General features: G+C 40.3%; 1 protein-coding gene across 4 annotated transcripts in view; it reads right to left on the bottom strand.

The window, feature by feature from the left end:
• Positions 1–1892: 1892 nt before the first annotated feature.
• Positions 1893–15841, bottom strand: part of CRY1 (cryptochrome circadian regulator 1) — a 51311-nt gene continuing 37362 nt past the window's right edge. The window contains exons 4-14 of one of the 4 annotated variants that reach the window (XM_056798811.1): positions 13590–13774; positions 11991–12079; positions 10985–11125; positions 10586–10897; positions 7371–7522; positions 6984–7186; positions 6788–6883; positions 5750–5839; positions 3803–3874; positions 3631–3728; positions 1893–2529 (exon numbers count right to left, since the gene is read on the bottom strand). In XM_056798811.1, the coding sequence (XP_056654789.1) occupies positions 3631–3728; positions 3803–3874; positions 5750–5839; positions 6788–6883; positions 6984–7186; positions 7371–7522; positions 10586–10897; positions 10985–11125; positions 11991–12079; positions 13590–13774 (1438 nt within the window). In that variant the 3' untranslated portion in view covers positions 1893–2529. Of the gene's footprint in view, positions 2530–3630; positions 3729–3802; positions 3875–5749; positions 5843–6787; positions 6884–6983; positions 7187–7370; positions 7523–10585; positions 10898–10984; positions 11126–11990; positions 12080–13589; positions 13775–15841 lie in introns of all 4 variants that reach the window. The other 3 variants (XM_056798810.1, XM_056798813.1, XM_056798812.1) reach the window with 3 other exon arrangements.

Here is a 15841-nt window from a genome sequence, read left to right on the forward strand (position 1 = left end):
GCGGCAAATGGCACTTTACATGGTAAATATTGACAAATATCATACTCAAGGACTTAGAAGAGATCACAGGATAGGTATCTATCTATCCATTTATCTGTCTCTTTCTCCCCACCTCCCTCCCTCCATCATCTAGAGGTAGAAGACAGAAGACAAAGAAAGAGGCAAATCAGAAAAGAGAGGGAAGAAGGAAGATAGCATTTCTCTCTTACCCAAATCATGACTCTCATTGATTATATCACCTGCAAAGAAGCCATCCAGATGCCATTTAAAGACTTCCATAAATGGGTACGTGACTTTTTAGTCCAACTTTGTTAGGAAAATTTTTTCTGTCTTCCTCCTCCCTCTTCCCCCCACCCCCATTCCATCTGGTGTAACTCTTTTGGGATTCCGGTTTTATCACTCAACCTATCAGCTAACCTTCCCAATTTTTTGGTCATTTGATAAAGTCCATCACATTCTCAGCAGAATGTTGAATTAGACCAAAGGATTTCGCTCTTTCTTCAAGTTGCCAGCAATCAGCATTCTCCTGGTCACATCATTCTTTTTTTCCCCACATCATTCATTCTGAATCTATCTTGTTCCCCTCTTCAGCCACATCTCTTCATCTTGTTGACAAGGATATTCTAGGAGAATTTATCGAAGTGCAAATCCAGCCTGAGACACTTACTGGCTGTGTGACCTTGGACTAATCAATTAACTTCTGTCTCATTTTCTTATCTGTTAAATGGAGATGATAATAGCACGTACCTTTCAGGGTTGCTGTGAGGATCAAATGAGATATTTGTAAAATGCTTAGCACAGTGCCTAGCAAATATGGCCCCTACATAAACGTTTATTCCCTTACCTCCCAAATCTGCCCAAAAAATGAAATTAGTTGCAGTTGGCATGATGTATTTTCTTAATGAATATCTGTCTGTAGTGAGCACTTCCATCCATTTTGATATGGTTATAAATTGTCCCTTTAATGAATCATTTTAGAATTTTGCAGGAAATCAACCTCAACCTCATTGGCAGAAAAATCTGAAATATCTGATTTTCTGACTATTTAAAAGCTGAGTGACATCAGCCCAATTATAATCTATTCCCATTCCTTAATGATCAGAGAGGTTCAGTAATCAGTACCTCAAATTTTTTCCCCCAATATACTGGGGGACACTATAGAAAGTTAGAACTGGAATGGGTTTCAAAAGGAAATCGAAACATTTATAAATGGAAGGAAGCCAGGAAAGGAGAGGAGAAAGATAACAGTGAGGGAATGGTTGATGGAGAAGAATACTAAATAGTACTGAGGTCTCAACAGCCTTGTTAGCTTTGGCAAAGTGAAGGGAGATGTTCATTCTCTGAGAAGAGAACAGATGAACCGGGCAGAACTTAGAGATGTTTTGAGGTTTGCAGGAGAGTTAAGGAAATTCAGGATGGATGTCCTTAATCCTCTAAGGAACAAGGAGCTGAAGTCATTTGCTGAAATGGTTTGGCAAAAGAGGCTTATAAGGGCTACTTTGATGGGTAATACAGAAGCTATCATTGTCCTTTCTGAGATGCAGCCCCCCAAACTGGAAATAGCCCCTGTTCCTTCTGCCCAGAGACCCAGTTCCCAATTCCTTTTCCCTCTTCAAGTGTCCTGGCTTTTGAACCAAGCTATGGAGCTACCATCAGTAGAATGGTGAAGAAAGAATTAGAATGGCAACAAAGGCAATGGCCATAAAAATCACCAACTTAGTGAAAGGGCCAATGCTCCAGGGTGAAATGTCAGATTTTTGCTATTCAGAGCAATGTACAAGGTGAGACTGACTATATAGAAATGTTTCTGTGTGGGCTCTGTGGCTTTGGTGTCATTGCTTTCTCATCATGAGCCCCTCTCCCAGACCCTCCAAAACAACAACTCACAAAAATGTCTTTGTGTTTTTACTTTATTGACAAGGCCACTTGAGTGGTAAACAAAAAAATAGAGATATAAGGAAATGTGATGTACAAATGATGCTTTGCACAAGTTTGGACAAATAATTGGAGCACATGAAGTTTTCAAATATACATGGCTAGGTTTGGGATGCTCCACTCAACAGCTATGATTACACACATTTTCTAATTTTTTTTTTATCAAAGTATGCAAAGTTGGATCATACAATGAGGTCAAGAAAACAGTGCCTCAAAATGTTAACAAAATCTTTTCAGAAAGTCTGAACACATCCATGTTTCCTCTGTGCCTGCTGGAAACTCCCGATTTTACATCAGTGACAACTTTTACTTTTACCATACATGAAAGATTATCAAAAATATATTGAGAAGTCTATCACTAATCATATTGGATATTTCTATTTACATTAAACAAATTCAGTCCCAAGTACTTTATATACAAATTACACGTTTGCCCTTTGTGAAATTCAATAAAAAGTTAAAAACCATAGAAATGCCACTAGAAATAATACATTTCAAAAATGTAACTGGTTTCCATCATAAAGAACATTTTGAAATAATTTATTGAAAGAGTATTACTTTAATCTCCAATTACAACTGCCACAGCATTTCTTCCTGAATGGAAAGGGAAAAACAAACAAGAGCTTTGATTACAAGAAACTCACTACAGCTATTGCCATCTCCTATGCAACTACACTATCATATGGGGACTCTTCTAGCGAGGCCTGGCAGCATTTCCCAAACCTGAGGCAGTCATCCCCTTTCCTCAAAGGGGCTTATAAATCCATTTAGATCAAGAAGTCCCTAACATGGGGAAAACTACACTAGAACAGAAAGGTTTGAGAAACTGTGTGACAACTTCAAATAAAAAAACAGATGCCATAAGGCAGGACACAATTACCTAATAAAAATTTATACATACATCTACCAAGTCATTGTCACAGGGGTTGGGAGAAAAGAAAGATAGCTCTTTTATAGTCATTTAAATCCAGATTTTGTCTTAGAGATCAAGTGAATGAGTTACCCATTCCCAAAGCTAACTTCAATTTTACATAATTAAATACATTGAGACTCCCTAAAGTTCTTGAAATACTGGAAGTCTACTAGAGTTGCATATCCTTAAATTGCTGCCATTTATCCCTGGAATAAGTGAACCACTTAAAATTAGAATGGAAGGCAGAAAAGAGTGCCGTGAAGCGTCACCTGAACTCCCTTCTGAGTCTTAGACAAGAAAAAAACCAAAGGAAGGCAGGCTTGGGATGTGGGTATGACTACTACTGCTGTTTTATATCAGTATCTCTGCCTCCACTCCCCTCCCCTAGAGTTTCCAAACTCTAGTACAGATCTTCTTCTAAAGGGTGGAATAAATGAAGGAAGCTAGAAAAAGTTAAATTAGATTCTAGAAGGCGCCCTGGAATACCACTTAAAACTAGAACCCCAAGCTATTTTTATAGTCACACAGTCAAGAGGAGGAGAAATGGGATGGTTTGATCACTGCTCGGATGTACTTATTTTTGCCAGAAAATCAGGCCCTGCAGGTTTCTTGCTTTTTCTACTAACAGACCATACTGTTTCATTTCCAACTTCATGACTTAATTTGTGATGACCCTTTCTCATATGCCTCAGTTTTCAGTCTGTCCAATAATGAGTCTGTATCCATTTTTCATTTTTAATTATCATACAAGGAGAAGAAATGAGGGTTTACGGTATCAATACCTAGTTTGTGCTCTGTCGCTGAACTTTTGGGTTGATGCTCTGAGTCTCCTCTTCTTGCCTAGGACGCTTCCCGCCACCGACCCCGAGGGAACTTCTTCCTATACATTTAGAGATGTAAATTTAGGACAGAAAAGGCAAAGAGAGCATTACACTCATTCTGCTTGCTTCTTACCTTGCTTTAACATGTAAGCCTGCTGACTGTCTTCATGAGAATAATGTGAAATACCACTCCCCTGAGAGTAACCTATTTGTGTTTAAAAACAAGAGACATTACTTGAGCTAAAGGACTAACTTGATGCCCAGGCTACCAGGTTCCTTATGAGGCAGAGATAAAATCCATATGACCAAAAATTTATTTATCCAAATGTTGAAAACATTCAAATTCAATCCATTACCAATGTTCAACCAGAGAAGCATTATGGATAAAGTCTTCTCATCTGAGAAATATTGAAATGACAAGTAACAGAAAACAGAAATATACAAGTTTGGGAGGATATAAGGCAACAAATTTTCATTCAATTATGGATATCATAAATTATGCTGGGGGTGCAAATGTACTTTTGTCACTCTCTCCTTCAACTTAACCTACTTCTCTTTTCCAGTCCTAGAAAAGAATCAATTGATTTCAGTTAATGTTTTGGATTTTCCTTAATGTATCAAATTCCTTTAGATAAGTAATACAGAAGAATTATTCACATTGATCTCTCTGCAAAAGTCTTGGGTTAATTGTCTGAAAAAGTAATTCTTGGTTTTGCATGTGTAGGCAAATAGTTCACTTTTCCTGTTTTCTGATGAATCCTGACAATTATTTTCTACATATACTTCACCTCTGAAAAGGTTGAGCTAAAAACTATCTTAGCCCAAGATGTTTTGACACAAGGATGCCTTAAAACACCAAATGTATTGGATATTCCTCCTCTAATCAGGAAAAAAAGAGAATGCACTGCAATGAAAACATATGCACACTGTATAAATTTAATGCATGAGATGGAGGCTGGGAATTAGCCACAGCCAATTAAGATACAAAAAATCTTTCCAAAGATCTGCCTGTGAGGAATATTCACAAACAAACAAGGGTCAGAAGAGAACACAAAAAACAGAACAGAGAATTTTGATCAGATCAAATTGAAGAGGTTTTGCACAAACAAAAGCAATTCAAGTCTCAGCTGGGGAAAAGAATCTCATCAAATGTTTGATAACCAAGATATACAGTGAACTGACATATCTACACCCCAGAGCTATTGGCTAATATTAGGAGAAGTTAAAGGATAAAAACAATTTTTAAAAGAAATGCAGCCAAGTGACAGCTGCATGAAAAATGCTAGATGGCTAATAATAAGTGAAATGCAACGAAAACAACTGAGGTTCCAGCATACAACCTCTCAAACTGGCCAAGATGACAAAAGCCAAAGTTGGTGATGGAGAAGCTGGAGGATGACAGGCACAGGTGGTCGAGCTAGAAACCTTCTGGACAATTTGAAACTGAGCTAGAAAGAGACCAAATCGCTTAGAGCCTCAGTAGCCCCAGTGCTCTTCTGGTGGGTATTTACTCTAAGGAAGTCAAAGACAGATAAAAAAAAAATACATAAAAAGGCCCTGTTTCTACCATATTTACTATCGTCCTTTTTTTTTGTAGCAGAAAAAAAAAACACAACACCAGAAACCTATTGATTGGGGAGTGTGAAGGAACAGTGAAATGAAGAACTCAAGAGAAATTTGGCAGGACATTAATGACTGAGGTGATAGCAGAAGAGAGCAGAATCAACATCAGAATATACACAATGGTTGCAGTAATGCAAGTAAAATGCTATGAAAAGCACCAGCATTTGGGTCAAAAGAAGACAAGATCTGGACTCCAGTGGATGGCCCTGCCCTTAGGCACAATGTAGTCTGCTCAGCAGGCTGGCCTGTTCTGCTTTGTTCTACTTTCTGCCAAAGGAAGGCTCTGTGGGGCAGCCTAAGGAAGACTGTGTATGGATCTCTGTACCTTTCCCTTCTCTAGTGTCCTCCTTACTCTCTGATCAACCCTCCTCTTGCCTACTTAGCTCTTTTGTGGGCTTCCAAGAGAACCCACTCTGTGAAGAATTCTGAAACAGTTAAAAGGTGTTCTTTGAAATACCTGGTTGCTGAACACCACTGGTTCCTGTAGGAGGCTCTGGGAGCACACACGCCTGAAGTATCTGACCATCACTGGCACCCACTGGAGCTCCTACTGATAAAAATGCCAAATTCTTACAAGAATATTTAGGTTTTTTCTTTTTTCATTCATTCATTCATTCATTCATTCATTCATTCATTCATTCATTCATTCATTCATTCATTCATTTTTTAAACCCCTTACTTTTTGTCTTAGTATCAATTCTAAGACAGAAGAGTGGTAAGGGCTAGGCAAATAGAGTTAAATGACTTGCCTAGGGTCACAGTTAGGAAGTACCTGGGGTCAATTTGAACCCAGGTCTTTCAGACTCCATGCCTGGTTCTCTATCCGATGTAATACCTAACTGCCCTAAAAAATATTTAGTTTTTTAAGGAGCAGATACCATTCTATTATTACAGTATGTGAATGTTTGGAAAACAAAAGAAATACTACTTTCACTCTACATTGATACTTGATTGAAAGACTACTGCCAACAAAAATTCTAGAATTTTTAATATTCTTTTTAAAAATTTTAAAATTAGGATCCCCTCAATGTAGACTTCTTCTTGAAGCCTCAACTCAATTAATTAGTCAAATCTATTGTTAGTTGGGTGGCATGAACATTTTAAAGATTGTAACAAGCCCTGGCATTCACTTAGTATATTAAATATAAAATGATATTTTATATCATAGAAATGCTTTTTATCTTCAGTTTGCAATTCAATCCCATCTATCCTAAGCTAAACTATATTTATAGGAAATGTCTACGAATTTGATCAGTGACCAACAATTACAAACACTTCCACTAGGTACAAAGTCCTGTGTTCTCTTCCCACAGTTGAGGGATCTGTGGATACATTAGATGGTGGTAGGGTGAGGAAATCTATTTTTCACCTTCACATTTTTCCTTTCAAGGCAGTTTTTTAGCAAAGAGCCATGAGACTAGTAATCTTTGTAGGGCTGCCACTTGGACCACACCTGAATGAGGTGGAGTTTCCTGAGACACACATGCACACATACCTCCACCACTGCTACAGCCAGGAATGTTTTCTCCAGGTGTGTAGGCCATGAGGCTACCATTGCCATTTGGGTTAGAGGGGACTGAAGCAAGAAGACCTGTTGGGAGTGAAAGAGAGAAATAATTCCCTGTTAAAATATAACCAGGAATCAGGCCAGAGCCACACATCTGGCTGCTTCCAGACAATCATAGACATACCCAGTCCTCTATATCGAGAGAGCTGCTGATAGATCTGCTTCATCCTTTCAATATTCAGGCGGCTGGCCTCAGCGTGGTTCACCATCGGCTTAGGGTAATTGACTCCAATCAAACACTTTGCCACCTTCTGGATACCTTCTGGTGCATTCCAGGGATCATATATATATTTTGCAGGGAAGCCTCTTAGGACAGGAAGGTATCGTCTTTGGGTGAGAAGAGAAGAAATATTAAAGAAAGGTCCCACCACAGAATCCTAACCAATTCTCAACTTCCCATCAGGGAGCAGAGCCCCAGGTGTGCTCCCCCTTGCTCAGGGCAGCCTGCTAAGAGTTAATCACAGGGAGGAAGGAAGCCTTCCTTGATCCTGAAGTGACCTCTGCTGGTTACCTGATATAATCTCCATTGGGATCGGTTCTCCTACCAAAGCCAACAGGACAATAACAGTGGAAAAACTGCTGGAAAAAGGAGCTGCAAGACAGCCACATCCAGCTCCCTGCATTGATACTCCAGTCAGCGTCAAGCAGCAGCTCTTCAAAGACCTTCAGAAACAACAGCAGAGTATTAATGGAGCCTTTGGAGGGGCACGTGGGGATTGGAACAGTCATCCTTTTTTGTTTTTGGAGAAGGAAAAAAATCAAGGTCTTATAACCAAATGAGGCCTCCTGAGGTGGCTGCTCTGTCCTGCCTCTCTCCACATTCTGAACTGCAAACCCACTGGGTCGTTCTGATTAAGGCCCAATCACTAGCTGTCTCCATGAGTCCAGGTGATAGAAAAGGCCATGGGGAAGATTGTTTTTATACCGTTTAAAAGGCACTTTGACCCCCCCCCCAATAAAAAAAAGGCCCTCCCACTCCTAGGACTCTAATTATGACAGATGACCTCCTCACTCCTGTCCATTCTCCCCAAACCCTTTTGTTCCTATTCTCGGCTTCCTTCCTCAATAGAGGCATTACTGGGAGCTGTATACAGAAAACCACAAGCAGTATCTAGCTGCCTCTCACATTTGCTCACTTTATCTAAGAGTGGAGGATGTCCATTCATAGGACCAGCAAGAGTGACACCCATGAAAAACATGGGATCTTCTTTTGGGCTTTCCTTTCCCCTTCTAACTCTTTCTTCTCCTTTATGCTCATTCTTTTTCTACTCACCACACAGACACATTCTCACATATATGTATATGCCATACATGCACTTTTGCCCCAGCCCCCATCCCAGGATTTATTAGCACAGTCCTTGACAAAGTTTTCCCCCTTGTTGTTGTCACTGTTATTTGCCTGATCCATTGGGAGACATTTAAAATGTGTTGGAAATCTTGCCAAACTAACTTAATTTCCTTTTTGATATAGGAGTGTTAGAGTGGCTGACTGGGAGGCACAGGGCAGGATTCTTGAGATATTCATAGGAACAAGAAGTTAGAATTTGGGGACTGAAAATGACCATCGGGGGAAGAGCCCAAGACTTAGGAGTGAGGAGATACCTATCAGCTAGAGGTGAAAAAGTCATTTCACTTTTTTTTTAACATAACCCTTATTTTCTGTCTTAGAATCAACACTGTGTATGGTTCCAAAGCAGAAGAGTGAAAGGGCTAGGCAATGGGGGTTAAGTGGCCTGCTCAGGGTCATGCTGCTAGAAAGTGTCTGAGGCCAGATTGGAACCCAGAACCTCCCATCTCCAGGCCTAGCTGTCTATCCACTGAACCTAAATAAACCCATATCTGCTACAGCTCTCTATTTGTGAATTGTCATTAGATTTAATATGCAGTATTGGTTAAGAGAATAATCACAGCAGCAGCTAGCATTTCTAGAAAGCCTCCTTAGTGGCAGGCCCTGAGCTCAGTGCTGTCCAAGTATCAGCTCATGATAAGAGGAATGATGTCAGCTGGGACAGCGTGGCCCAGAATCTCACCCCGGCTCTGCTGAGCTAAACATTTTCATCAATGATTTGGCCAAAGAGGTACAGGCAGTGTGCTAATCAGCTCTTCAAATGATGAAACACTAAAGGGGAACACTAATATAAGACATGACAGAATGGGGACTTTTAGAGCTCGCTGTAGCTTTGAACAACCCAATTAAATGTCAAAATGTGGCACTGAGGACTGAAAAGCACCTGAAAATTGCTGCACAAGAACAGGAGGGAGATCTGGCTGAATGGTAGTTCATATGAAAAATACTTGGGGGTTTGATAAGGTCCCAGGCAGTTTAGAGAGGAGGGATGTTATGCTGGGTGTGGGGAAGGTAATCCTGAGGAAAAGAACCTTTGGGAGGGAGCACATCTGTAAATGCCTGAGTGGCTGCTAGAAGTAAGAAAAATTAGAATAAGGAATGGAGCTGATCCTGACAGGGAAGAACTTAACATATTAGAGTTTCCCCAAAGGGGAATGGGCTGCCTCATGAAACAGGGACATCTTTGCAGCTGCCTGGTTTCCAATACCATCCTGATGTTAGGAGGGGCAGTCCTGGCCAGATGACCTCGGAGCTTCCTGCCAACTCGGAAACTGACAATTTCTAGGACTGGGAATTTAATCCTCTCTCATCACTGAACATACCAGGCCATGCATCGAGGGCTATGCTTTGAAGCCCCTGGGAGACGGGGCTGGTAAGCTGAAAAGCCTGATGGCTGCAGAGGATGGGGCTTTGGCCATTGTATCTGGTCACTTCCCTATATGTTCTGGATCTGTTTGGAATTCACATCTTGTAAAATGAGGTTTTCTGAATTGGCAGATTGGATTGAAAGAACTGGGGATATATTATTATGGAGAAGACTCAGGGTGTAGCAGGAGAGAACAGCACAATATCTTGCAAGTATTTGAAATGTCACAAAAAGAAGAGAGATCAGTCTGGCCCTCTTCCCGTGGAGGTCCCAGCAGAGGTCGGGGGATTACTTTTTTGGGGGCTGGGGGAAATTACATTCTCAAATATGATTTTACTCATCCAGAGCTACCATCATTAGATTACTAAGAGATTTATCTTGAGATGTGTTATTATTCCAACTTTTTCATGTGAGAGAATTTATTTGATAACTTTGATAATTTTTTATATATATTCTAAAAAGTGAAATAAATTATGAACACAATTGGGCTTTCCCTCTGGTACAGGCCTTCATCATCTCATGCTGTGCCCACAGCAATAGCTGATGGGGTGGTCTGCTTGCCTCAAGCCTCCCCCACTCAGTTTGTCTTCCAATGAAGAAAGCAATGTAAAGTGCTCTGGTCTGGCTTTTAGAGTTCCTCCTGGCCTGGCTCCTTCCTGCCTTCCCAGTCTTCCTATATGTTCCTTCCCCATTCCATATTCTGTGGCCTGGAATACAACAGGCCACCCTGGGGTTTTCAGTAGACCTAGAATGCTCTCCCTTCTCATCCTCACTGCCTGGTTTTTCTGCCTTCAGGCCACACAGGTTTTATTCCATCTTCTCCAGGAAGCCCACTGAGAGAAATGACTTCTCCAAGGTCATATCATCTGCCTGTGACAGAGCTCTAGAACCAGAACTTGGTTTTCTCTTGACTTGCCAGTTCAGCAATCTAAAGAAAACTGCTTGCTGGAGTGGAATGGGATTCTCGAGTGCCAAGTTAAGTTGAGGTTAGTTTAATAAAGAGAGAGCTGACCTTCATTCCTTCCTCCCAGCTAATCCATAGGTCCCCTCGTGTCAGGAAGCAGGCAACAGCATGTCTGGCCAAATGGTGAATCCAACCCTCCTGACGTAGCTGGGTCATGATGGCATCAATCCAGGGGAAGCCTGTCCTGCCTTCAGCCCACTTGGCTAGTGCCTCGGGGTTCCTATCCCAGGGAATCTGAACACAGATGGGGTTCCCTTCCATTTTATCAAAGCGTGGGTTGTTTGTGGCTGCCGTGTAGAAAAATTCACGCCACAAGAGCTGCCCATAAAGAGAGAGGGGAGGAGAGCTGTTCTTCTTTACCTGGCAACGAGAAAGCAGAATGCCATGAACATCTTGTCACTGGAGTGGCTGATGGCTAAGCTCAGAAGACCACAATGAGGGACCTACCTTCTTGTAAAGGTCAGTCAACTTGAAGTAAAATAGGCGACAAGACAAACAGCCAAATCGCAGGTAAGGACTGAGTCCTGTTGGGCTTGCCAGAAGAGAATTCGCATTCATTCTTGGTCTTTCAAAGTTTGCTACCCAAGCCTAAGTCACAAAGAATCCCACACTTAGTTGTTTTTTCTGCATGTAGAGAAGTGTTCAAAATCATTCTTTGATGCAGCCAATCTTGGTGGATAAAACTTAGTTCCTACAACAGCTATCTAGGCCATGTTAGCAAGAATAATGGCAGACAAGAAGGTAACACCTCTGTTCTGGCAATACCACCTGGCTCACCCTCTTGGAAAAGTAGAACTTTCCACATGGGGGTGAGTCTTCTTTAGTGATCTCTGAAATATTAGTCTATCTGATGAGGTTATGGTTAGGGAGAAGAAGGGAGATGGCCTCCCTCTGGTCATGAATACAGATACTGGATATCACTTAGTGCACAGAGAGCACAAAGTCCCAGAGAGACAGTGACAGGTCAGAAAAATGAGCTGATGTACTCATATAGGTAACCACAGCTCAGGGTTAAGGGGATGGACCATTTTGCACAGTAGAAATCAAGGTAGCTAAAATCCTTACTGCTCAATCTAGCTTGGCTTTGCCTAGTCAAGTTCAAATCTCTTTTTAAAAAAGTAAACTCTTAATTTTCATCTTAGAATTGATACTAAGTATTAGCTCCAAGGCAGAAGAGCAGTAAGGACTAAGCAATTAGGGTTAAGTGACTTACTCAGGATCACACAGCCAGGAAGAGTCTGAGGTCATATATATGAACCCAGGACCTCTTGACTCCAGGTCTGGCTTTCTATCCGCTGAGCCATCTAGCTAAGTCCAAACTATCTTAGAATTTTCTGCTCATATATCATAGGAACCTGGCAACCACTATCCCTCCCCAGTTTTTTTTTTTTAATGGAGGGCAAGAAACCATTCTTAAAATGCTAGTTTAGCAAGAGAGCAGTTATCACCATACTTTTCTTTCTAAATGTCTCTCCAAGCGCGTGAGGGCTTCTGTTTCCCCACCAGGCCACACTGCAGAAGGTAAACCATCTGTATCAAAGCCTATGGAAACAGAAAAGACATCTTTAAAAGCCAGGCAGTCAGAGACAAGAGGAAATATGTGTTCTACATGTAGCAGCACATAGCACAATGCCTGGCACATAGTAGGTACTTAGCAAATGTTAAACGATTGATATAACCAGCAATTATATGGATACAAAGGACTTCTGTAAAGCACTTTAATGCTTGAAAAATTGCTCTACATAAATATCATTTGATTCTCACAACTATCATGTAACAAAAATAACACCGGTATTACAGTCTCTACTAAGTAGAGAAACAGACTTGGATCTCAGTGGTCACATGGTACTATCAGATGTGGGATTTGAATTCAGGTCTTTCTGATTCTACCACTAGCATTCTATTCATGAAAAGAAGTTGCTGAATAAAGATGAAGATTCCTCTCTTTTTGTCTCCCTACTATTTCAGCTGGGGAACTCATTCGCTCCCAAGGTTTCAATGCTCATTTCAATGCTGACATTTACACTCTCTCTTAAGTTTAAGCTTCACATCTCCAACTCAATATTGAACACTCAGAATCAGATGCCCTTAAACTCATTCTGTCCAACACTGAGTCTATTCTCTCTCTCCTCATCTCCACCTCCTAGCTTCTCTGGCCTCCTTCAAGTTCCAGTGCAAGAGTCCTTGCCTAACTCCTCCTATTGTTAGTGCCTTCCCTTTCAGATGATGGTGACAAATGATCCTGCATCTATGTAGTTTTTTCAGAGCGGTTTCTGTGTTGTCCCCATCAGAATGTGAGTTCCTAGAGAGTCTCCTCAGTGCTGGCCCAGAGTAAACAGTTAAGAAAACCTTGTTGGCCCTGTCCTGTAGACTTGCATTCAAAAGGCTGTGTCACACCTCTCATGGCATACAGATATAGACACCTACAGTGAAAACTTGTTAGCTTCAGACTTGCATTGAACATTTTTCATTTTCCTTATTTGGTAGATGTAGTCATTGGTGAGATGGCAAAAGGTTGGATGTTGTGGCTGAAATCTACCTCTTAAATCCCACAGTTAAAACTGCTGATTTAAAAAATTTTTATTTTATACAGAACACCCAAGAAAATGGGCATTCTTGCAACATAGCTGAAGAGGAGGAGGATTATTATGGGAAGCTGCAGCTCTATTCTGGTCAGTATTTAGCAGAGTGCTGACACACAGTAGGTGCTTAATAAATGTGTATTGATTGGATGGTTGGACAGCTGCCTTTTCCTTTTAAGTATGTAATTTCAACTTAGAGCTTCTCAAGTGTCTGCTTGTCTATGCCTCATTCTCTTTTTTTTCTCTAAAATTTTTAAAAAAGATGCCACAATGACCTTCTTTTCTTTCTTATCTTTTGCAGCTCAATCCCTCCTCACCTCCTCCACCAATCCCTTGTCAGAAAAAAAAAAAGGAAAACAAAATTTTTATAACCAATATTCATAGCCAAGAAAAAACAATTCCTAAATTGGCCTCACCCAACCTCATTCTGGCCCTCTGTGTCCTTCAAATCAGAAACTGCTTCAACATACCTAGTTCTTCTAGTGAGGGCACACCATATTTTTCATCATGTTCATCTGAGAGAGGTGTTACACACTTGTGCATCACTTCAGGTGTGATTGTCTCCACTGGAGTCGCTAATGGTTCCATTTTGCTGATCAGAGTTTGGAATCTTTTATATGTCAGAGGTGGTTGTCCACCATTCAATTCTATGATCCTGTAGTATAAGGGGGGAAGGGAGGGAAGTCTGGCATTAGTATAAAAAGAGAATAAACCTATTTTAGTATGAATTTTTAAAAACCCTAAAGATAAAACTAATCCTCAATAAACTTCTTTCTGGGTCATCTCCAGCTAGAAAATGAAACTCATTCACAGTAGTTAGTAAGAATCCATATTCAGGAAGGAGACACCTATGTGTGGCATACCTTTTGATCCTATCCTGCTCCCTTTCAACTTTTCTCCAAAAAACATAAAATAAAAATTTGTCTTTCCCTTTGTGATCTACTGACTCATTTAACCAGCTAATCTCACCATCATTCATGGTTCAGATTCTAACTAACATGACATTTAGAAAGGTCTCAAATCAACCTACCTTTCTTCATTACATACACAATCACACATACAAGAGAAGGGAACAAAATGGTTCAATAATGCTCAATACATTCTTTATCTTTCTGCTAATATGAATGAGTTGAAACCAAAAGTAAAACCTTGCTACAAGGGAGCAAACTGAAAGTTCATTATCAAAGGTATCTGGAATTCTAGATACAAATCAGGACGTTTGGTAGGTCAATAGCAGAATTATTTTCTGCTGTAATTATTTTTGCAAAGACATGAAATAAATTTCTTTGGTATAAAGTAAGCCAATGCAGACTGGTAAGGCAAAAAATTTTGTAGTACTAATTTGTGACAGTTCCCTGCCACTCCCCTCCCCACCCCCCCAAGCTCATTAGTTTATTAGGGCAAAATACACTCACATAGATTTTAACAACCCTACATGAGATATTTCAAGGCAAAATATGCCCAAGCGTCCAATGAGGTACAGACAAATCCTACTGCTGGTCAGGATGGATTGATCACTCTGAGTCAGAAAGAAGTGGCCACAGGTTTTATATGATTGTACATGTAAAATCTACATCAGATTGTTTACTATCTCGGGGAGAGGGAAGGGAGGGAGAGAATCTGGAACTCAAAAATTATTTTTAAATGTTAAAAACTTTTTTTACATGTAATTGGGGAGAAAATAAAAAAAAATATATATATATATTCTAAGTGGCCACCTGCTGCTCTGAGATTGCAGGCAGCAGGCAGGCAAACAGGCCTACCATAGAAGGCCTACCATAGCTGTATATACAGCAGCTGGTAATTTCCTTTTAGCTAAGCAGATGAATAGTACAGTTCCTGGTTTAGCTGCATGATGAGAAATTCTTTGAAAGCTGACCTTGGATTCCTGATGATGGCATTTTCTGGATGGGCAGAGAGGAGAGGGGCAGGGCATTCCAAGCAGGGGGAATAGAGGGGACAAAGATGCAGAATAAGATAGGAATGTTTAAATCATGCTTAAGCACAGTGCCTGGCACATGGCAAGTACTTAATAAATATTCACGCATTCATATACATACATACATACATACATACATACACAGACACACAGACACAGACACAGACACAGACACACAGACACACACACACACACACACACACACACACACATATATTTTAAACCCTTGCCTTCCATCTTAGGATCAGTACTGTGTATTGGTTCCAAGGCAGAAGAGTGGTAAGGGCAAAGGGGATTAAGTGACTTCCACAGGCCACACAGCCAGGAATTGTTTGAAGCCACATTTTGAACCTAGGACCTCCTGTCTCTAGGCTTGCATATAGTTTTTTTTTAAATTTAATTTAATTTCCCCCCAATTACATGTAAAAACAGTTTCCAATCTTTTTCAACGAATATTGAGTCTTGAATTTTCTCATTGTCTCCCTTCAACCCTCCTTGAGATAGTAAGCAATCGTATATAGATTTTACATGTGCGGTCACATAAAACATTTTCCCATATTTATCCTTTTATGGAAGGAAACACAAATTTTAAAAAATTAAGAAAGTGAAAAAAAGTTTGCTTTGGTCTGGACTCATTTTTAAAAATGAGTCCTATGGAATAGTTTTGTTGAGAATAATAGCTAAGTTATTCATAGCTGTTTACTGTATAGTATTCCTGTCACTGTGTTTTACAATGTTCTCCTGGTTCTGCTTCTTTCATTGCATTAGTTTATGTAAATCTTT

This window comes from Monodelphis domestica, chromosome 5 (assembly GCF_027887165.1).
Source record: "Monodelphis domestica isolate mMonDom1 chromosome 5, mMonDom1.pri, whole genome shotgun sequence".
NCBI lineage: Eukaryota > Metazoa > Chordata > Mammalia > Didelphimorphia > Didelphidae > Monodelphis > Monodelphis domestica.